The sequence below is a fragment of the Scyliorhinus canicula genome, chromosome 15 (genome assembly GCF_902713615.1).
Source record: "Scyliorhinus canicula chromosome 15, sScyCan1.1, whole genome shotgun sequence".
In the NCBI taxonomy this organism is placed as follows: Eukaryota; Metazoa; Chordata; class Chondrichthyes; order Carcharhiniformes; family Scyliorhinidae; genus Scyliorhinus; species Scyliorhinus canicula.
The window spans coordinates 53,966,587-53,990,286 of NC_052160.1; the positions used below are offsets into that span (position 1 = coordinate 53,966,587).

The following is a 23,700-nucleotide window of genomic DNA, read 5'->3' on the forward strand; positions in this document are numbered from 1 at the left end:
GACAAGCTTCAGCCGCGCGTACACTTAAACCCCCCACACACACACACTGAAAAGATGGCGGCAGTTGTGCTGGACTTACTCCCCATCCACCCCGACCCCACAGTCCACCTCCTGGCCACCCCCACTACTCCCCCCAGCCTTGGCAGAACCCCCCCCCCCCCCCCCCCCCCCCCCCCCCCCCGGCCAGTGGAATGGCTGTCAGTGAAGTATGGTGGTGCTGGACACTGTCCATATGCCCTCTCTTTCCCTCTGCAGTCGCCACGTCAGGCTCATGACTGTTGAGACCACACCTGGATAGTGCCAAAGGGAACTTAGCCTATTGGAGGCAGAGCATTGTGGGTGTTGCAACAACGCATGGCGCGAGTCGCAATTACGCCAATTTGGAGGGTGCCAAGCATCGCGACCCGGCATCAAACTTGTGCCTGCCACAATTTCGCCATCGGGGGCTCTTCTCTGCCCAATCCCCATTCCCATCGGCCAATGGATAATCCAGCCCACCGTCTCTTCAAATTGACTCTCCAGGGTCTTCCCCTATTAAGTTACATTCCTCTGGTCAATAACACCTTCTATTTCCTGGAAGCAAAACAAAATCATTTCAAAACCATGACATCTGCTGCCAAACACACAATAGCCCCCAGGATTTTACTCTTAACTTGACCCAATATTTAGAAGCCAATATTCATAAAATCCTCCATTCGCCACAGGCGACCATGGCCAAGGGCATCATATCCCAGTCACTGAGGGAAATGTCCCAGACACAGGTGGACATTGCCGAGGCGTTCCAGAGCATCACTGAGGGTGTCCGCACCATACAGACAATGGGAGCCACCAGGACTGGCAGAGCTAAATAACTCTGAGGACTCTGGAGCTCACTCCAACTGCCCCTCCATCCCTTGGAGACCCTCAAGGCCCTACAGGCACCATCAAGGAGAAGGAAGTACTGGAGGCCAACCTGAAACCTATCACCTAGGAGACATCGGTGGTCTCCAATTCTTCCAAATCACCCCCCTCCTGACACCGGCACTTCTCATGGGCAGCGGTGTAGAGATCTACCATGCGGATCTAGTGGCACTTGTGAACATTAAAACTCAGTAGAAATTTGAGTTAACACTTCTCGGGTGCAAATCAGAATCGTTTTATTGACTCTAGTTGATTACAATTGAGAATCGCTTAAATCTTATGCTCTAATAAGTCCAGCTAGCAAAAGGACTCAAAGAGAAGCACTTTGTAGACAATATAACTTTCAAATAATACAGAAATGATTTTCTTGCTTACGGCAAAACAGCTTGCATTTACTTCAAGAGTCAGAGTTGGAAAGTGAAAGTATGAAAGATAGAGAGACAGCGAGTAAGTTAGATCAAAGTATAGATGATTCATGAATGGAAAATGGCCGTACAGTCTATCATGGTTATATTAAATCATATCACTCTTTAGCCATCTATCTACACCCCTATGTAATCCTAATTGGTTTGGGTTAGAATCAAATATGTTTGATTTGACGGTTAGCCGTCTGTCTTTAATGTGCAACATTAACTTGAAATGTTTCATAAATGAATTCTTCGCTGTGTTATGGAATGCGATTTGGTCCCATTATCGCAAGCAGCTTGAACTGAATTCTTGCTGACTTGACTGTCAGGACAATGACTCCTTTAGGTTACTGTACCGTTGCTATGCTGTTGTCACGGAGCTGCCCTGTCCTTGGACTGCTTAGTGTCATATTATCTTGCAAATGTATTTGTTAGCTGAATAAGAATACTGTTTTAATCTATAATGATTTATGCTGTTTCTGTGTTCTGTTGAAGCTATGTTTTGAAATGAATTCTGCTGAATATGTGTTTTGAAATGACCTGAGGTTATGAGTGAGTTTTAAAATGGGTATTTAATAAACTAGGGGCTTAATGCTAAATAGCTTTTACCTATCATATTTACCTACTTTACCTGTCAGGTGTGTTAGAAAATACAAGCAGGCAGAACAGGGTGGAACGATAATGCCAGTGATACTGACAAGTCAGCCGGAGCCCCCTGCCTCCAAGTCCTCCAGAGGACGTCAGCCAAGGGCATCAAAGGCTACAGGGCGCGCAGAGCAGCAGGCTGCCTCCACCTCTAATGTGCATCCTGGGGCACACTTAAATGTAGCAATAGGTCATGAAAGATCAAGAAGATTGAGGAGCAATAAGTGAGCACTGGGTAACTATCTGTAGCCGGGAAATGGAAATGTCCAATGTTCACAATTAAAACATGTCACACCTGATACATGTGAAGCCTCTGTCACATTAAACTCCAGAGCGGGCCTGCCTGCACCTCCAACCCCTGTTGCACTCCGCTCCAGCCATTCCCTTCCCCCGGGCTCCATGTTCCAAGATCAAAAGCCCCCGATGCAGACTCCGTTCAGAGGATGGATGTGAGCGCGCTGTCAGCAGATAGGCAGGGGTCAGACTTTAACATAAACTGAGGAACACCAGAGCTAACCTCAGGGCAAGTTATCATCACTCACCTGACTTGTATGTTGACCGCACTGACAGTGCCGACAAGGCCTATCACCCTAGGATAACGTTAGCCCTCTCCTGTTAATGAAGGGCACTTCCTGATGGCGCGGTGCGTGCAAAGCGCCACGCCTGCCATCAATTACCCCCTCGACCTGGGGCATCCCAGTGATGGTGGGGAATCCTTCAGCCTGGGCATTTTGATGGGCCTGGTCTGGTTAAAAGTGGATAAAGTTTGATGCCCATGCATACAGGGTGCACTTGTGGTCTGCAGCTTGTGATATGCTGCACAAGTCCCTGATTGAGTCCAGGAATGATCCGGTTGCCTAGAGGTTCAGGACTGCAGTGACCTTCATGGCCACCGGGAGTAGGTGGGCTCCTCCTCTACGGGATGCCAAATCCATGAGGATGTGGCACAGGTGTCACGCTGTCCCTCTGATGAGACAGTGTCTCCTGCGACAAATGCTGTCCATCATCTCCTCGAAAGACCAACGACGCCTGCACACCTTGGGCTGTCGCTGGTGTCTGCCTCTGGATTCCTCCTCGGCCTGATGGACAGCCAGGTCTTAAGGGTGTATGGCGGCCCCCTGCACATGGGGTGCTGCCTCCAGCTTCCGTCGATGCTGCTGTCTTCTCCGGCTTCTGTTACCTGGGCTTCCAGAAGCACCGCACAGGTAGCCTCTGCGGAACCCGACATAACCAGCCATATTGTTATATCTGTAAGGAATTAGAGGAGAGAGATTGACACTCAATTAGGGCTTCCCTCCCGGGACCCTTAAATTCCCCAAGCCTCCACCATCCTTATGTGTCCCGCCTCCTTTCAGAGTGGCATCCACTGAGCCAATTGTGCGAGAAAACCTTCCTTTGCACACTCATCGCTGCTGCCACAGCAAGAGCCCTGAGACCCCAGACCTCTGCTGGGAACATTAGGGAGACCGTGCTCTGGTGCCCTACCCTGAACCACATACTCACACTATGGTTAAGAGGATATCCCCAGTGCTGAAACCCAGCTTTTGAATGTTTAATTGTTGGCTGCTGCCTCTATGGTGCTGACACTTCTGGAGTTCAGGCAAACGGTTCAGGCTTCAGGGTTTGATTGAAATGCGATGCAACCATCGTCTGAGACATGGCACGTGTACCCACGAGAAGGCACTTGAGAGCTGTGAAGTGCTCTCACAATTAACAAGGCAATTCCTCATTAGCAATAGCATTCAGCTTTGAAGCTAGAGGCTGCTCACAGTCAAAGGGAGTTAAAGTGACCTTCAGCATAGAACCAAGAACAGGGCTGTGTCCTGGAAATGTTTAGCAGGACGGACAGGCAGCAGCTGTGGTTGCCCCTGGCATCCAAAATATTTAAAGATGGCTTGAAGGTCTCACAGACAAAAAGAAACCACTCACTCCAGTGCCCTTGAGCTGCAAGTCAGAAAATGGAGATGGCCACTCACCACCTCAGTTCCCCTCAGTAGCCACTGCGCCAGCTTCACGTGTTTAAAAAGGAGTACTAAACGACACCCGTGTGATTTCTCGCTGGGCAGCCGGTTAATTCCTGGGAGGCCATTGCATTCAACTTCAGTTTCGCTAATGAGATGGAAATGAATGCAGATGAGGATTAACAATACACTTGCCATGTTTGGGCGTGATCCAGAACTCACCCTCAGGAGGAGGCCGGTTAGATAGCAAACTGATTCGCGCCCAACGAGAATTCTGGCCTTTCCGCCATTTAACCCGTGTGTCCAGATCTGTGCTGTACTCGGTGCAGTGGTTAAATCACAGCCAGAGAGACTAACAAGAGCAGACAGGACCCAAGAGCAGCAAGTTGAGTGGAGAAAGAGGGTGAGACTGAAAGATGGGATGGAGGCAGGGTGGGGGGAGGGCGGGGGAGGGAGGGGGGGGGGGGAGAGAGAGGTAGGATCTCTTTCTGCTTCTCAGCTATTTGTCCTTCGTTCTGCTGAGAAAACGTGCTCAAAATATACAAAGGGGTAGCTTGTCATGTGACCACCCTCACCACCTGACCAGTAATTCAATCATGATCCTGTATTCCGACGAGGGCATAATTCTTCCTCTGAGCCATGGTTCCATAGTTGAAGGGTGGGATTCTCCATCGGCTGACAACAAAATCAGGAAAGGTGATTGGATGGAGAATCGGTTTTGTCGACGAGATCATGGAGGGTGCGGGTTCACGCCAAATGACAATCAAGTGTTGAGTTTGATGGTTTGTCTCCATTCAATTGAGGTTGTGCAAATGAAATAGGAAATATGGCTGATTCACAATCCTCTGAGGTAATTGTCTGTGTTGAGTTTTTGCAGACCTACCGCCTCAAACAAAATGGGGTTGGACTGTGGAGCACAGAGTAATGCAAATTAGGGAGCCATCATGGCTGTGAGTTCAAGTCACTTTAGCCTGTGTTTTTTAAAAAATCTGGGTTTTAATATAACTTTTAATTCAAGTTTCCACCCAGTAGATTAACATTATTACTTTTGAAAATGCACGGGCTAGATTCTCCAGACGCCGACGCCAAAATCACGTTTGGCGACTGGCCAGAGAATGCAAGTTTCCAATGAAATCAGGGGCGGCGCCACTTTCGTGATGCTCCGCCCCCTCCAAAACAGCATACTAGCAGAGTACACCCCATCAGCCATGATTGAATGGCGGAGTGGACTCGATGGGCCGAATGGCCTTACTTCCACTCCTATGTCTTATGGTCTTATCACGTATCGACGGCCTCAGGACATTGCCTGTGGCCCACCAATCGATACCCCCCCCCCCCCCTCCCCCCCCGGACCGGCCAAGTTTACGACGTTGTGGGGGCTTCTCATGGTCTCACCCGTTGGGAACTCAGCGTGGCAGCTGTGGACTCAGTCCAGCTCCACCACAGTTGGGGGAGGGCCGATCCGCGGGCAGGGGAGGACATTATTCGCGCTGGGGGCACTGTGGGGGGGGGGGGATGGTCCGGGGCGCACGAGCCGGCTGAAGGGGGCCTATTTCGCGGGCTGGGTTCGCAGGCGGCTGCCACCATGTAGCATGGCGCAGCCACGGACCAAGCAATTCTTCGGGGCGAATTGGCAGCGGGAGCTGGGTGCTCTATGCTGCCATCCTGCTAACCTCCAGCAAAATGAGGAATTGGTGGCCGTTTTGCGCCAGTTTCTCTGCCAGAGTGGGGACATAGCCCCAGAATCGGAGAATCCAGCCCTATACCTTTATAACAGGGTTTTCAGGCACACCTCCGAGGCACCTCAATCAAGGCCCCAATTCAGCACCTCATTGCTTCTCACTGCACTTGGTTGAAAGAAAAATCAAAATTAAAAAATAAAATTAGAACACAGAGAGTCAATGGAGAAGAAGAAAAAAGTAGGGAGGAAGACAGAAATAATTAAAAGTTCTTACATTCTTGATTTTAATTGAAATTACTTTGATATGTTTAGCCTGTTGTGCAGAATTAATTTTACACTAACAAGACTGCTTGAGAAATCTGAGCAGCTTAATTACTAGTGTTTCGGTTTGTGACAATGCCATGAAAACATCAAGATGAAGGCCAACTTTGCTGGAGCTATAAGAGGTTGCTGCAATGAAATATATAAAATTACACAATGTCCTCTCTTTTCTTATTGTAAAACATAACACGTATACAAGAATATAAATGTGTGTCATAATAGATAACGAGTTAAGAGTGATCCATCATTTCAATGGACAGTTACTTAATTTTGTAATTTTCTTTGTAATTTATATAAAAGGATCTAGTCACAATGCCATTGATTTATGTTAACTGCTGGAATCCAGCTTGAGGTCATCCAAAGCTCTACAGCCCATATCCTGCCTTGTACCAAGCCCCATTCACCCATCAACCTTGTGCCTACGGACCGACATTGATTGCTGGGATTTTTCAGAACTTCCCATTGGCAGAATCTTCCGGTCCCGCCGATGGCGTCCGCCTGCAGTGCGTTCCCCAGCGGCAGAGAGTGCAGGGCATGCAAAACCACCTGGGCATCGTCAGGACCGGAAAATCCCATCGTTGGCCAATGGCACCTCGGCCGCGGTTAATACACCCCGGGGCAGGAGGAGAATGGAACATTCCACCACGAGCTTTGAAACACCACGATAAAATTCTCATCTTTGTTTTCAAATCTTCCGCTATCTATAATTTCCTTCATCTACACAGCCCTCTGAGATCTAGGGTTCCTCCAATTTTTTCTTTTTTAAAAAAAAGTACCCAATTCTCTTTTTTTTCCTTATGAAAGGGCAATTTAGCGTGGCCAATCCAACTATCCTTTTGGGTTGTGGGGGTGAGACCCAAGCAGGCACGTGGGGAATATGAAAACTCCACACAGACAGTGACCCGGGGCTGGGATCAAACCCGGGTCATCGGTGCTGTGAGGCAGCAGTGCTAACCACTGTGCCACCGTGCTATGCCCAGGGTGGTCCTCCAATTCTGGCCTTGTATGCAAATAGCTCTACCATACCATGCCTTCAGTTGTCTAGGCTGTAATCTCCACAATTTGCTTCCTAAACCTCACAGCCTCTACCTCTCCAGCTTTGGTCATCTGCTCGGTCATATCTTTAAGTGGCTTTGTGTCAAACTCTGCCTGAGGAGGTGTCTCAGGACATTTGACTAAGTTAAATGCACTATATGAATGCAAGTTGTTGATGTGTTGGATGCCAGTTATCCACCTTGCAGTGCAGGGAAGGTAGAAAAACACGAAAGGCGAAGCGAGTGCGGTCGTGAGAAACTAAAACGAATACTGCGGTTGTTCAAAATCTGAAATAAAAGCCCAAAGTCCTTGAAAACCCTCCCTCAGCAGGTCAGGCAGCTTCTGAGGAGAGTGAACCCCATTTCAGGCCAATGACTTTCATCAGAACTCAGATTGTGCCTGAACACAGGGAGCTCCAAAATGCAAACCAGGTAAAAGGAGAATTAAGTGTTCAGGACTAAAACACTTTTGCACCCAAAAGGCAGTGAAAATCTGGAATTCTCTTCCTCCCAAAGGCAGTAGATTCTGGGGGCTCGGTCAAAATATTCAAGACTGAGATTGCTGTGTTTGTATTGGGGAAGGGTTCGAAGGGATATTGATCAAAGGTGGGTCATTGATGAGTTAAGGTACAAAGGAGCACAGAAACAGGCGTAGGCCATCCAGCCCCTTGAGCCTGTTCCCATTCAATTAGGTCATGGCTGATCGATCTACCCACTTATCTATCCACCTTGGTTCCATATCCCTCAATGACCTTGCTCAACAAAAGTCTATCAAACTGTTTTGAAATTTATAGTTGACCTCCAGCCTCACCAGTGATTCACCTGAGGAAGGGGCAGTGCTCTGAAAGCCGATGATTCAAAACAAACCTGTTGGACTTTAATCTGGTGTTGTAAGACTTCTTACTGTGCCCACCCCAGTCCAGCGCTGGCATCTCCACATAGTGATTTTGAGACAGAAATCACTAGATTTCCACCAACCTTTATGTGAAGTTCTATTTGAAATATGCCTTAACAGGCCAACTTTAATTTTTTAAAGCATTTTTCATTCCGTTATCATTCAGGCCAGCCCTAATTGCCCTTGAGAAGATGGTGGGGAGCTGCCTTCTTGAACCGCTGCAGTCCATGCGACATAGGTACACCCTCAGTGCTGTCAGGGAGGATATTCCAGGATTTTGACCAGTGATGGAACGGTGATATATTTACAAGTCAGGATAGTGAGTGGCTTGGATGAGAACTTCCAGGTGGGGGGGGGGGGTTCCCATATATCTTCTGCCCTTGTCCTTCTAGATGGTAGCGGTTGTGGATTTGGAAGGTGCTGCCAAAGGAGCCCTGGTGAGTTCCTGCAGTGCATCTTGTAGATGGCACACACGGCTGCCACTGTGCATCAATGGTGGAGGGAGTGAACGTCTGTGGAAGGGGTAGAAATCAAGTGGGCTGCTTTGTCCTGGATGGTGTCAGGTTTCTTGAGTGTTGTTGGAGCTGCACTCATCCAGGCAAGTGCTCCATTACACATCTGATTTTCGCCTTGTGGTGGATTGGCTTTGGGGAGTCAGGAGGTGGGTTATTTGAGTTTGTTGTGGACACTTGCACCAGAGTAAATAATTTATTTCTATCGATCCTATCATCTCCTTTAAACATTTTAAGTACCTCAATTAGATCACCCCTTATTTTTTTATATTCAAGGGTATATAGCCCAGTCTATACAACCTATCCTCACAATGTAATCTTTTTAAAGCCATAATCTATCTTACATGGTGGAATGGGCTTTCTCTACTGCACTGCCCATTGCTCTCCTAATCTGACCCTTCTGCTGCTGCCTTGATTAAATAGCCATTGAATGTGATGTAGACGTCACCCTCCCCACTGTAAATGGCATTTTCCCGGTTCTCCTGGTATAGCCGCACCCAAACCTCATCTTTCTCACTCAGGTCCAGCATGACACTCTGGCTCTGCATGATGCTGCGGTTACTGGGTTGAGTGTACAGGATCACCACCTCCTCACCATTGCGCACGAGGTGGAGGTACGTTTCCTTAAAGTTCCAGGTGTGCACGTTGAGGTTAAAGAAATAGACTCCCGGGACGAAACAGTAGAACTTGCCCGTGAACATGTTGAAGTGATGGTAGAGGTTGACAAACTCTGTGTCAAAAATCAGCTGCGTTTGGAGTTCTTTACTCTGGATCCCCTTCTTGCGGCCCACTGAGAATGCTGCATAATGTTGCTTGCAATTGTTCCCCGGAATGCCCACTTGTCCTTTGTCCCCCTTGAGGCCTGTAGTACCAACGGAACCAATGGGTCCTGCTTTTCCTGTTTTTCCTGGCATTCCTCTCTCCCCTTGCTCTCCTTTGGAGCCTGTATGGAGAAATTAACATTCAATGTTGGTTTTATTAATGGGTTTTTCTTCTGGAGGTCTAAATATAGAATAACATCGAACCTACAGCACAGAAACATACCAACTGATCTATTCCGGTTTATGCTTCTAAGAGCATCCTACCACCAGAATGGGACCATGAGGTTACAGATTAAGATGGAATACCATTCTGCTGCTGCTAATGGTCCACATTGCCTCATGGATGCCCAGTTTATTTGCTAACTATGTTCGAATCTGTCCAATCTAACACGGTGGTAGTGCCACACAACATGATGGACAGTAACCTCAGTTTGAAGATGAAACTACGTCCCCACAAGGACTGTGGGGTGGTCACTCATTCTAATAATGCTGTGGACAGATCCGTCTTGGACACAGTGATGGTCAGCAACAGAATAAATGTAAGGCATAGGATCGTTGGTATATGGGAATAGGGCTTTTGGTTACTGCGATCATTCTCAGATGATTCATTCACAGACAGTCTGAGCAGATAGGGGCTGTCCAGATTGTCTCCTCCCTTGCTGCTCACCATATACCTGATGGCAAGGCACAGTAATTTTGTATAGTATGCAACAGATCACCATGAATCTTGGCACATGCTCTTTTGGGTAGTGCACACCTCCTTCAGATTGGTTCAGTCAGTAGAGGCATTCTTTCAGCACCAAGGGTTTGCTTTATCACAATCTTTGTGCCAGCATGGCTTTCTTTGTGAGCATTCTGCCCACATCCAGGTGTGTTGCACACTGGAGTCATGAGCCATGTCTGTAAAGGATGGCTCTTGTCACCCAGTATCCACCCTCTGGTTTGTTGAGGTGGCGGAAATGCAGTTGATGGGCAGCACGGTGGCACAGTGGTTAGCACTGCTGCCTCATGGCGCTGAGGACCTGGGTTCGATCCCGGCCCCCGGTCACTGTCCATGTGGCGTTTGCACATTCTCCCCGTGTTTGCATGGGTTTCGCCCCCACAACCCAAAGATGTGCAGGGTAGGTTGATTGGCCACGCTAAATTGCCCCTTAATTGCAAAGAAATAATTGGGTACTATAAATTTATTAAAAAATAAAAATAAGGAAAAGGAAATGCAATTGGCACAATGAATTGATACAGAATGTGGCTGCCTGGATAATGGGCATTGACCTCTATGAGATACACTGAGTATGGGTCCTAGTGGAAGTTCACAAGAATGATCCCTGGAATGACGAGCTTGTCATATAAGGAGTGGTTGAGGACTCTGAATCTGTACTTCTTGGAATTTAGAAGTATGAGGGGAATCTATTTGAAACTTACAGGATACTGAGAGGCCTAGTTCAATAGAGTGGATGTGGAGAGGATGTTTCCACTAGTAGAAAAAGGTAGAACCCGAGGGCACAGCCCCAGACTGAAGGGGCGATCCTTTAAAACAGAGATGAGGAGGAATGTCTTCAGCCAGAGGGTGGTGAATCTGTGGATCTCTTTACCGCAGAAGGCTGTGGAGGCCAAATCACTGAGTGTCTTTAAGACAGAGATAGATAGGTTCTTGATTAATAAGGGGATCAGGGGTTATGGGGAGAAGGCAGGAGAATGGGGATGAGAAACATATCAGCCATGATTGAATGGTGGAGCAGACTTACAGGGCTGAATGGCCTAATTCTGCTCCTAGTGTTATGCTCTTGTGGTGAACTGTGTGTTGTGTGCAGATCTCAGAGCTGACAAGTGCCCACAAAGCGATGTCCGTGTAATCAATGGCACCACCCTACCCGTGGAGCAGCCTGCAACCATCTTGAAACCATTGATCACTCCTCCCTGCTGAGAAGGAATGAAATCTATTTAGTTATTTTGATATACATAGCCTATGGGCAGCACGGTAGCATGGTGGTTAGCATAAATGCTTCACAGCTCCAGGGTCCCAGGTTCGGTTCCCGGCTGGGTCACTGTCTGTGCGGAGTCTGCACGTCCTCCCCGTGTGTGCGTGGATTTCCTCCGGGTGTTCCGGTTTCCTCCCACAGTCCAAAGATGTGCGGGTTAGGTGGATTGGCCATGTTAAATTGCCCGTAGTGTCCTAAAAAGGTTAAGGGGGTGGGGGAGGGGGTTGTTGGGTTACGGGTATAGGGTGGATACTTGGGGTTTGAGTAGGGTGATCATTGCTCGGCACAACATCGAGGGCCGAAGGGCCTGTTCTGTGCTGTACTGTTCTATGTTCTATGTGAAGTCCCTTGTACAACTGTGGATGGTAAACTGGGAGATGCTGAAATTAATACTTGCTCCAGCCTGGAAGAAACCCAACATATAATCAGTGATCAGTGTCTTCTTCACTGCTATTGCAATGCCATCGTCATCCTGCTCACAGGTTGCTGTCCTAGCTGTGGACTGTGGAAAATTTCATGAGGACATCCTTCCTGACCCATAGACAGCTCACACATTGTTCCTCACTCAGATTCATATCGGAGAATTGTCCTTGAACACCTTGAACAGGTATGGGCTCCTGTTGAGAACCTTTCTTCTCCTTCCTCCCGCCTCTTCCAGCAACCTGCCCTGCTCTGTGTCACCTCTATTCTATCCCCTTGCATGCTGACTTCAAAGGGGAATAAATACCACTGTACCCATATCCGGGAGCAAGTGGTTTGTGCAGAATTCCTGAAGTCAGTACAACGTTCTTCAGCTCGGTTTCAGGAATTCCAGGAACCGTCAAACACTTATACAATCCCAACAAGTGGCAGTAAAATCAATCAGCAGCTAAAATAATTGTTGATATCTTTAGACAGTGCTAGTTGGTGAGGTGTCTATCCTGCTGTCATGCAGGTTTCGGCCTGTGTTTAAGAGGTGGCATTAGCTGGAGCTTGAGCTCCAAAATGATAGCATTAGCATTGAATCGGCGTTACACGAATCACCATGTACCGAATCTGGACTCCTCCGATGGAGACTAACATCATTACCAAAATGATGTCTGGCGTGGCTTGCGACAAGCCTATGGATGCGGTATGGATGACATTTTGGAGCTGGAATGGCCCTCGTAGTGCTGTAAAACCAGACGCTAAGGAGCTGAAATTCATGGCCTTTACCTTTTAATATCGTCATGTCTATCTTTGGCTTGATCTCAGGCATGGCGTAGATAGGATGGTCGCTTGCCATCCTGTGGCTGGGCGACAATCTGTATGGAGACGCAGGCTTCTCCAACGGGCCACAGCATCGGACACATGAAGATCGGACGGTCTCTTTTTGAAAGTGAATTCTTTTCGATGAGACGGTGACAGCCAGCAAGGAAACAATCAGAGAAAGTGAAGCCTTCATATTTCAACAGCTGAATAACCTGTGCACAGGAGGATACAGAAGATAATCAACATTTCTCCTTGCCCGTATCCATAAAACAGGACAAGGCTGCCAACAGTCCAGGATTGTCCTGGAATCTCCAAGAATTAAAGATTAGTGCTCTGCTGTAAGCAAAGGCCCTGGAGAAAAGACATGGTGGAATTTTTAAAATGCGTCTTTTTAAAATTTCCTTTATGAATTGTCAAAATACTGGAAGGAAATCAGCTGACTGACAGTTAAGTATCATTGGATTGTTTAAGGCGGGGCACTGTGACATGCCAGGTGATCAATTGTGGGGGGTGGGATAAGAGCAGTTGGAGACATGAAGCCAAATGATTTTACCTGCAGTAACATGTCCAATCCAAATTGGAACCCTTAAACTAAGGTAAACTTAATCCAAGTCTTTGAGCACAACCAGTCGAGTGCAAATTCCTGCTCGGGGCACGGTTCTGCTCTGTTACAAGCTCAAAAAGTGCATTGCTTCCAGTACAATGGGTACAATTGAATGGCCACGCTGCGCCTGAAGGGCTGTGGCACAGTGTGGCTGATAGAAGTCGGGAGACTCCGCTCCCAAGATCCATCCTGTGGTATTATCATAACTATCAGCATTGGAAGGGTTAATGTAGTGTCGAGAGTAGCCACTAGAGGGAGCTACAGCTGCAACTATATAAGGCAGTGATGCTAGACCTCAGGGGAGGAGTGTTTGCAGAAGATGGCTCGTAAAGGTCATAAGAGCAGAAAGTGTAGTGGGAATAGCAGTAGATGAGTGTAGTTCGATGTTATTGATCACTTGGCATTTTTTTTTTTGTTTTTGTTTTATAAATTTAGCGTACCCAATTATTATTATTTTTTTTTCCAATTTAGGGGCAATTTAGCGTGGCCAATCCACCTTACCAGCACATCTTTGGGTTGTGGGGGTGAAGCCCATGCAGACACGGGAAGAATGTGCAAACTCCACACGGTCAGTGACCCAGGGCCGGAATTCAAACATGGGTCCTCAGCGCCGTAGTCCTAGTGCTAACCACTAGGCCACCGTGCTGCCACTTGTATGTTCTTAAGGACTAAGTGTCGAATCCCAGTTTATTAGTGTAAATAAAATCATAACTTTGTTTAAGTTAAAGCTATTTTGTGGTCTTTGTGAACACTACGCCAACCATCCTGAAATAAGCAACACAAAGAACACCACATGGTACCAGGTACTATTCCTCATAAGAAACAGCAATTAGATTAGGTTAGAATAGCATTGGAGTTTGAAGAAGCAATCCTGACAACTCAGAAAACATCTACAGCAGAGACTGATCAGAAGATGGAAGGTCTCAAGAAGCCTGACCATGTCAAGGCACATGATAAACTATGCCAGAACTAGGCTTTCTTTAAGCAACAGTTTGAAGTTTTTATTTCTGCCTCTGCGCTTGAAAATGCCTCAGACCAATGGAAAATAGCACTCCTACTAACTTTGGTTGGACCGCAAGCATTGGAGTTGTTTAATTTGTCTGAATACAGTGCAGATGTGGATGAAAATAAATACTGAGATTAATGTTCCTGGAAATTTTTTATGAGCGCTACATGTTAAGAAAATGGCTGCAGTTCAGAGGAGAGGTTGTAGATTAATTAATCACAGCGCTAAGGCTTGCGAGTGCAGTCCGGTAATGTTTCCTCAGCCTGGATCAAGGAAAACCCTAAAGCTTTCTATAGGTATGTCAGGAATAAAAGAATGACTAGGGTAAGAGTAGGGCCAGTCAAGGACAGCAGTAGGAAGTTGTACTTTGAGTCCGAGGAGATAGGAGAGGCACTAAATGAATATTTTTCATCAGTATTCACACAGGAAAAAGACAATGTTGTCGAGGAGAATACTGTGATACAGGCTACTAGACTAGACGGGATTGAGGTTCATAAGGAGGAGGAGTTAGCAATTCTGGAAAGTGTGAAAGTAGTTAAGTCCCCTGGGCCGGATGGGATTTATCCTAGGATTATCTGGGAAGCTAGGGAGGAGATTGCAAAGCCTTTGGCTTTGATCCTTATATCGTCATTGTCTGCAGGAATAGTGCCAGAAGACTGGAGGATAGCAAAGGTTGTCCCCTTGTTCAAGAAGGGAAGTACAGACAACCCCAGTAATTATAGACCAGTGAGCCTTACTTCTATTGTGGGCAAAGTCTTGGAAAGGATTATAAGAGATAGGATTTATAATCATCTGAAAAGGAATAATTTGATTAGGGACAGTCAACACGGTTTTGTGAAGGGTAGGTCGTGCGTCACAAAACTTATTGAGCTCTTTGAGAAGGTGACCAAACAGGTGGATGAGGGTAAAGCAGTTGATGTGGTGTAAATGGATTTCAGTAAAGCATTTGATAAGGTTCCCCATGGTAGGCCATTGCAGAAAATACGAAGGCATGGGATTCAGGGTGATTTAGCAGTTTGGATCAGAAATTAGCTAGCATGAAGAAGACAAAGGGTGGTGGTTGATGGGAAATGTTCAGCCTGAGTTCAGTTACTAGTGGTGTACCACAAGGATCTGTTTTGGGGCCACTGCTGTTTGTCATTTTTATAAATGAGCTGGAGGAGGGTTTGGAAGGATGGGTGAGTAAATTTGCGGATGACACGAAAGTCGGTGAAGTTGTGGACAGTGCAGAAGGATGTTGCAAGTTACAGAGGGACATAGATAAGCTGCAGATCTGGGCTGAGAAGTGGCAAATGGAGTTTAATGCAGAAAAGTGTGAGGTGATTAATTTTGGAAGGAGTAACAGGAATTCAGAGTACTAGGCTAATGGTAAGATTCTTGGTAGTGTGGACGAGCAGAGAGATCTCGGTGCCCATGTATATAGATCCCTGAAAGTTGCCACCCAAGTTGATAGGGTTGTTAAGAAGGCATAAAATGTGTTAGCTTTTATTAGAACATAGAACAGTACAGCACAGAACATGCCCTTCGGCCCTCGATGTTGTGCCGAGCATTGTCCGAAACCAAGATCAAGCTATCCCACCCCCTGTCATTCTGGTGTGCTCCATGTGCCTATCCAATAACCGCTTGAAAGTTCCTAAAGCGTCCGACTCCACTATCACAGCAGGCAGTCCATTCCACACCCTAACCACTCTCTGAGTAAAGAACCTACCTCGGATATCCCTCCTATATCTCCTACCCTGAATCTTATAGTTATGCCCCCTTGTAACAGCTACATCCACCCGAGGAAATAGTCTCTGAACATCCACTCTATCTATCCCCCTCATCATCTTATAAACCTCTATTAAGTCGCTTCTCATCCTCCTCCGCTCCAAAGAGAAAAGCCCTAGCTCCCTCACCTTTCCTCATAAGACCTATCCTGCAAACCAGGCAGCATCCTGGTAAATCTCCATTGCACCCTTTCCAATGCTTCCACATCCTTCCTATAATGAGGTGACCAGAACTGCACACAATACTCCAAATGTGGTCTCACCAGGGTCATGTATAGTTGCAGCATAACCCCGCGGCTCTTAAACTCAAGCCCCCTGTTAATAAACGCTAACACACGATAAGCCTTCTTCACGGCTCTATCCACTTGAGTGGCAAACTTCAGAGATCTGTGGACATGAACCCCAAGATCTCTCTGTTACTCCATATGCCTCAGAACCCTGCCATTGACCCTGTAATCCGCATTTAAAAATTTTTTACCAAAATGAATCACCTCACACTTATCAGGGTTAAACTCCATCTTAGAGGGATTGAGTTTTGGAGCCATGTGGTCATGGTGCAGCCGCATTTGGAGTATTGCATGCAGTTCTGGTCGCCGCATTACAGGAAGGATGTGGAAGCATTCGAAAGGGTGCAGAGGGGATTTACCAGGTTGTTGTCTTGTATGGAGGGAAGATCTTATGAGGAAAGGCTGAGGGACTTGAGGCAGTTTTCGTTAGAGAGAAGAAGGTTAAGAGGTGACTTAATAGAGGAATACAAGACGATCAAAGGATTAGATAGGGTGGACAGTGAGTTTTCCCTCGGATGGTGATGTCTAGCACGAGGGGACATAGCTTTAAATTGAGGGGAGATAGATACTGGACAGATGTCAGAGGTAGGTTCTTCACTCAGAGAGTAGTAAGGGCATGGAATGCCCTGCCTGAAACAGTAGTGGACTCACCAACATTAAGGACATTTAAATGGTCATTGGATAGACATATGGATGATAATGGAATAATGTAGATGGGCTTTAGATTGGTTTCACAGGTCGGTGCAACATCGAGGGCCGAAGGGCCTGTACTGCACTGTAATGTTCTATGTTCTATGTTCCGAGTCTATGCTGCAAGATAAAGTTGTGTTAGGAATAAACAATGTACATTTGCACAGGAAAATGTTAAGAAGACCGGTTTTATCGATTGAAGATGCTATTAATATGTGTAAGGCCAGCGAACAGGCATCAAGTGAATATGCCGAATTCATGGTAAACGAAAAGAGAAAAGGAAAGGCAAACAAAAAGGAAAATCGGGAAATGTGGCTAACGCCATTAATGCTGTGTCGCAGCAAAGAAAACCGCGTACAATGGCCGGTGGCCATTTTGAAAGTGACATCACAAGCATGATGATGTGCACACGCTGTGGACACGCCCACAGTCAAAAAAATTGTCCGGCGAGAGGGAAACATTGTTCCAATTGTGGCAAATAGAACCACTTTGCAGCACAGTATCGTTTATCAATAACTGTTCAGGTAACCAAATTTAAACAGTTTTGTAGTGATGGCAGATCCAAAGTGCACAGAGTGCAGAGACAAAATTCATCATCATAGTGGATAGAGAGGATTGCTCACCAGACTCACTTTCAGATACCTTCATGATAGAAGCTACCACCAGGATTGATTTACTGGATCAGAAGGAAAGACCAGTAAAAACAATCTCAAAGATAATTGAGAAGTGGACTGTCTCATTATAAATAAATGGAGAACTGATCCCATTTAAGATTGACATGGGAGCGCACACAAATATTATCATGTATCAATCTTTCAAGCAATTGACCAACCGTTAATAAAGCAATCCACTTGTAGGCTCGAGGATTAGAATGTTAACAAGATAGTCACAAGAGGGTCCTGCTGTCTTGACATTAAAAATGGGTAAATTGAGATACGTATTGGCTTCAAGGTGGTAGAGGGTGAGAAATCATCATTAATTGGAGTTAATGCTTGTGAAAGATTGCAGATAGTTGAAAGGATTCATTCAACCAGTACTTCAGCTGACCAAGACGAAGAGTCAAGGGAAGATTTAGCTGTTGTGAACAACCTCTCCAAAGCTACCACTGGTGCTGAAACATCAGAATCCAGGGCAACCACAGATGCTGAAACATCAGAACCCGAGTTACTCCAAAGAGTGGAATCTCAAGCTTGTTTAATTACCAAGATATTACCAGTGTCTGACCGCAAACTACAGACTATAAAAGCTGAAACTGAAAAGGACTTGCTGCTCCAGAAGGTGGAACAATACCTCACAGAAGGGTGGCCTGCTGGATGTAGATCAGCCTTTGAGGATCTAAGAGATGATCTTTCAACAATAGATGGTGTCCTGCTCAAGGGAGACAGGATAGTGATACTTGCCAGCTTACGCTTCGTGATTCGGTAGCAGTTTCACGAGGGTTATCAAGGCATCGAAAAGTGTCTCAGGCGAGCCAGACAGCCGGTGTATTGGCCTGGAATAAACAGAGACATTGACAAATATGTTCAAGCATGTCCAATTCTCAGATGCATCAACCTGCACAGAGCATAGAAACCATGCTGCAGATGGAGATTGTGACCTGTCCATGGAACACAGTGGGCATGGATTTATTCTATTTCCGGAATCATGACTATTTGATAATCATAAACTATTACTCCAACTTTCCAGAATTGATGATGCTGAAAGATTCAACTGCCAGAACAGTAATAAAGGCAACGACATCAATTTTTGCACGCCATGGGATACCACTTAATGTTGTCTCTGATAATGGTCCGTGTTTCTCCAGTTGGGAGTGGATACAGTTTGCAGAGCAATATAATTTCAATCATGTGACGTCTAGCCCATGTTATCCTCAGTCTAACGGGAAAGCAGAGAAAGGAGCAGGGACAATTAAGAAGCTATTCCGCGAAGCAAGTGAAGCTGGTCAAGACATATCGTTAGCATTGTTAGCATACTGTGCAACACCATTATCAACTGGTCTATCACCTGCTCAAATGCTGGCAAAGACTAAGAACCACTTTACCAGAAATCACCAGTCAGGAAGCTGATAATAAAGAGATAACTGAAAGAATCACGACAACTAAAAGAGAAGCAATAAGAGGTCTACAATAGACAAACAAAAGCGATGGCTGAACTTCGAGAAAGTGACTTTGTGAGAATTGAGAATCCAGAAGGGATTTATTTCAAAAAGTGTGGAGAGAGGAGAGAGTTCCTATTGAATAGCAGGGAGAGAGGCAAAAGTTCATATTGAATAGTGTGGGGCGAGAGGAGAGAGTTCCTATTGAATAGCAGGGAGAGAGGCAAAAGTTCATATTGAATAATGCGGGGCGAGAGGAGAGAGTTCCTATTGAATAGCAGGGAGAGAGGCAAAAGTTCATATTGAATAGTGCTGGGCGAGAGGAGAGAGTTCCTATTGAATAGCAGGGAGAGAGGCAAAAGTTCATATTGAATAGTGCTGGGCGAGAGGAGAGAGTTCCTATTGAATAGCAGGGAGAGAGGCAAAAGTTCATATTGAATAATGCGGGGCGAGAGGAGAGAGTTCCTATTGAATAGCAGGGAGAGAGGCAAAAGTTCATATTGAGTAGTGAGGGGAGAGAGGAGAGAGTTCCTATTGAATAGCAGGGAGAGAGGCAAAAGTTCATATTGAATAGTGCGGGGCGAGAGGAGAGAGTTCATTTTGAATGGCAGGTTGAGAGATGAGAGTTCATATTGAATAGCGGGGAGAGAGGAGAGAGTTCATTTTGAATAGTTCAGGGAGAGACGAGAGTTCATTTTAAATAGTGGGGAGAGAGGAGAGAGTTCATATCAGATAGTACAGGAACAGAGACGACAGTTCATTTTGCATAGCAGGGAGAGAGACGAGAATTCATATCGTGGTAAACCACGTTATTGTGTTTACTGTATTATATTCACTGTGCTGTATTGTACATGCCTGGGTTTGTCCAGGTTGGCTCTGCCTGTGGCTCTCCCTCTCAGGGCTTCTGTATAAAAGTGGCAAGACTCCGTCACCGGACCCAGTTTGGGTCCAGAGGCAGGAGGCTTGCTGTTTAGTTATTAAAGCCTCATTTACATTTATCACTCGTCATCTATTATTGATGGCGTATCACATATTGAATAGTGTGAGAAGAGAGGAGAGAGTTCATATCAGCGGGGAGAGAGGAGAGGGTTCATTTTGAATAGTATGGGGAGAGGGTTCATTTTGAATAGGACGTGGAGAAAGGAGAGTGATCATATTTATCAGACGGGAGAAAAGCAAGAGTTGATTTTGAATATCATCCTGCCACAGTGATCTCCTGGACTCGTTTTGATTGCAAGAAGGGGTCACAGAGGGATTTCCCCAGAATTTCTTCCCATATTGGCCCTGGGTTTTTAATTCTATTTTTTTTGCCACTCCCGGGAGATCACACGGTTTGGACCAGGGGGTGGAGATTATTCTGCGGGATTAGAATAACACTGCAAAACTAATGAATTAATTAATGAGGTCGAGATGGCTGGGCAGGTCATGTGTGTAGCCGCATGATGTGGGAGCTGGCAGATCCCATTGTGAGGTGCAGTGACCACATCTGCAGCAAGTGTTGGTTGCTCGAGGAATTTTGGCTCAGAAGTGATGAGCTGGTATCTGAGCGTCGTACACTGCAGCACATCTGGGAGGGGGAGGGTTACCTGGACGCTTTGTTTCAGGAGGTGGTCATAACCTGTAGATTAAGTACTTCAAATTTGGACAGTGATCAGGGACAGTAGGGTGTGACTGCAAGTGAGGCTAGTAGAGGGATCCTGAATTCAGGAGCCTCAGCTCTTGACCTTGTCCAACAGGTATGAGGTACTAACTCCCTGTGTGGATGAGGAAAAGGACGATAGGGAGAGTGAGCTGCACCGTGGCACAGGGACCATTCAAGGGAGGGAGCAAAAAGACAAGAGGTAGTTGTAGGAGATTCTATAATTAGGAGGATTGATAGCATCCTTTGTAAGCAGGATCGAGAGTCCTGCAGGTATGTTGCCTGCCCGGTGCCATAACATCCCTGACCAGCTTGAAAGCATATTGGAATGGGATAGGGAGGATCTAGGTGTTGTGGTCCACGTTGGTACAAACAACATAGGCAAGACTAGGAAAGAGGACCGGCCTGGGGATTATCAGGCACTAGGAACTAAATTAAAAAACATGTCCTCAAGGGTCATAATCTCAGGATTACTACCTGAGCCACGTGCAAATTGGCATAAGGATAGGAAAATTAGGGAAATAACCACGCGGCTAAAGGAATGGTGCGGGAAAGAAGGGTTCCATTTCATGGGGCACTGGCATCAGTATTAGAACAGGATGGTCTTCACCTGAAGCAATCTGGGACCAGTGTTCCAGCGGATAGGATAAATAGGGTGGTCACAAGAACTTTAGCAAGTGGGGAGAAGGGATGGGTGAAAGTATGGGATGAATAATGGTTAATAAGAGCAAAGCAGCAGGTTAGCATGTGGGAAGGAGGGTTCAACCACAGGGAAAACTATTTAAAAAAGTTAAAGGGAAGAAGAACTCAGGAGCTGTTATTAATGGAGGTGCTAGGATTCAAAAAGAAGGTATAAAACTAGCATAAAGGCACTTTACCTAAATGCTCTTAGCATTCGAAACAAGGTCAATGAGTTGACGGCACAAATCATTGCGAATGAGTATGATTTAGTGGCCATTACAGAGACATGGTGGCTGGGTGGTCAAAACTGGGAGTTAAGTATCCAGGGGCATCAGACTATTTGGAAGCTCAGGCAGAAAGTAAGGGAGGTGGTGCAGCTCTGATATGTAAGGATAACATCAGGGTGGTAGTGAGAGATGCCCTAAGTTCTATGGAGCAAAAGGTTGAATCTATTTGGGTGGAAATTAGAACTAGTAAGGAGAAATATTTGCTGATAGGCTTAGTCTATATGCCACCAAATAATAACATCATAGTCGCGTGAGCAATAAACAAATAAACAACTGATGCATGTAAAAATAGTACGGCAATTATCATGAGGGACTTTAATCCACAGGTTGATTGGTCAAATGAGGTCAGTCAGGGCAGCCTTGAGGAGTTCATAGAATGCATCGTGACAGTTTCCTCAAGCAGTATGTAATGGAACCTACGAAGAGCAAGTTATTCTAGATCTAGTCCTGTGTAACGAGAGAGGAATAATAAGTTATTTCGTAGTTAGAGATCCTCTTGGAAGGACCGATCACAGTATGGTTGAATTTAAAATACAGATGGAGGGTGAGAAGGTAAAATCCAATCCCAGTGTCTTGTGCTTAAACAATGGAGACTACAATGGGATGAGAGAGGAGTTGGCGAAGGTAGACTGGGAGCAAAGACTTTTGGGACAATTGAGGAACAGTGGAGGACTTTGAAAGTGATTTTTCACAGTGCTCAGCTAAAGTATACACCAGTGAAGATGAAGGACTATAGGAAAAGGACTAATCAGCCATAGATATCTAAAGAAATAAAGGAGGGTGTCAAAGAAAATGCATACAAAGTGGCAAAGATTAGTGTGAAACTAGAGGATTGGGAATGTCAACAGAAAGCCACGAAAAAAGCTATAAAGAAAAGTAAGATAGATTATGAGAGTGAACTAGCTCAGAATATAAAAAGATAGCATACGTTTCTACAAATATATAAAACGAAAAAGAGCGGCTAAGATAAACATTGATCCTTTAGAGGGCGAGGGGGTGATTTAATAATAAGAAATGAGGAAATGGCCGAGGCATTGAACAGGTATTTTGTGTCGTTCTTCACAGTGGAAGACACAAATAACATGCCAATAATTGAATGCAAGGTGGCTATGGCAGGTGAGGATCTAAAAATTATCATTATCACTAAGTAGGCAGTATTGGACAATCTAATGGGGCTATAGGTAGACAAGTCTCCTGGCCTGATGGAATGCATCCCAGAGTACTAAAAGAGATGGTGGGGGAATTAGCATTGGGTAGTGAGATCTCTTAGCACTTTATTAATTCTTTGGGCCTGTAAAGATCTTTCTGGCACTTCATGTTCACTTGATTCTCTCCTTCTGCAGCCATTATTGTAACAGTCACAAACCATTTATCACCGATCGACTTGACAAAGTCAAGGTGTATGGTGACCCGTCAGACCCCTTGGCTGATTTCTCTCCAGTGCAAGCTTTCTTTGCTTCTTTCCAGCCAAACACCTGTGTGCAAAATGATTCTTGCATCAAGAACACTGCTTTCCCCAAGCTGGACATATCTTCATTTCCTATGTGTGATTCCTCCGCAATATTTGCATCCTGCCCTTGATCATTCTGTTTTCGCCCTGGAATGTCTATGAGCATAATGCAAAGCTTGGTCTGTCCAGCCGTACATATGCACTAGCTTTATAGCACCCTCGCAAATGTTCAAACCTTTCTTGGGAGTAAGTTTCTCCTCTCTCAGTAGACTTGCTCTCTCAGCAGGATCTCGTATGCCGAAGACAATCCTATCTTTTTTTTAAATTTAGAGTACCCAATTATTTTTTTTTCCAATTAAGGGGCAATTTAGCGTGGCCAATCTACCTAACCTTCACATCTTTTGGGTTCTGGGGGTGAAACCCACGCAGACACGGGGAGAATGTGCAAACTCAGTGACCCAGGGCCGGGATTCGAACCCAGATCCTCAGCGCCTCAGTCCCAATGCTAACCGCTGCGACACCGTGCTGCCCCCGACAATCCTATCTATAATGAGATACTAGTTTCTTACCTAAAATCCTTTCTCATCCTTTCTGGGCCCAACTTCTGACTCAGGCCAGGTGAGAACTGCATAGTGACGCACGCACCTGAGGCCTTCTGACGGAGACTGCAGAGTTGGACACAAAGAGACCACACCCACCTTTTGTATGGCATTATCTGCTGTAAATCAGTAAGTTTAAAGGGCCCAACCACTTTTAACCCAGGAAGGAAGTAGGTTTGTAAAGCAAGTGGGTAGGTCTTGGTGAAGGGG

At 45.9% G+C, this 23,700-nt stretch overlaps 1 protein-coding gene across 5 annotated transcripts in view; it reads right to left on the reverse strand.

Annotated features, from left to right (window-relative positions):
* Positions 1-8,359: 8,359 nt before the first annotated feature.
* LOC119979128 (complement C1q tumor necrosis factor-related protein 1-like) overlaps positions 8,360-23,700 on the reverse strand; it is a 56,359-nt gene continuing 41,018 nt past the window's right edge. For 2 of the 5 annotated variants that reach the window (XM_038821145.1, XM_038821144.1), the window contains 3 exons: positions 18,030-18,231; positions 12,351-12,598; positions 8,360-9,299 (listed from right to left, as the gene is read on the reverse strand). In XM_038821145.1, coding sequence (XP_038677073.1) covers positions 8,743-9,299; positions 12,351-12,579 — 786 coding nt within the window. In that variant the 5' untranslated portion in view covers positions 12,580-12,598; positions 18,030-18,231 and the 3' untranslated portion in view covers positions 8,360-8,742. The remainder of the gene's footprint in view (positions 9,300-12,350; positions 12,599-18,029; positions 18,232-23,700) is intronic. The other 3 variants (XM_038821146.1, XM_038821147.1, XM_038821143.1) reach the window with 2 other exon arrangements.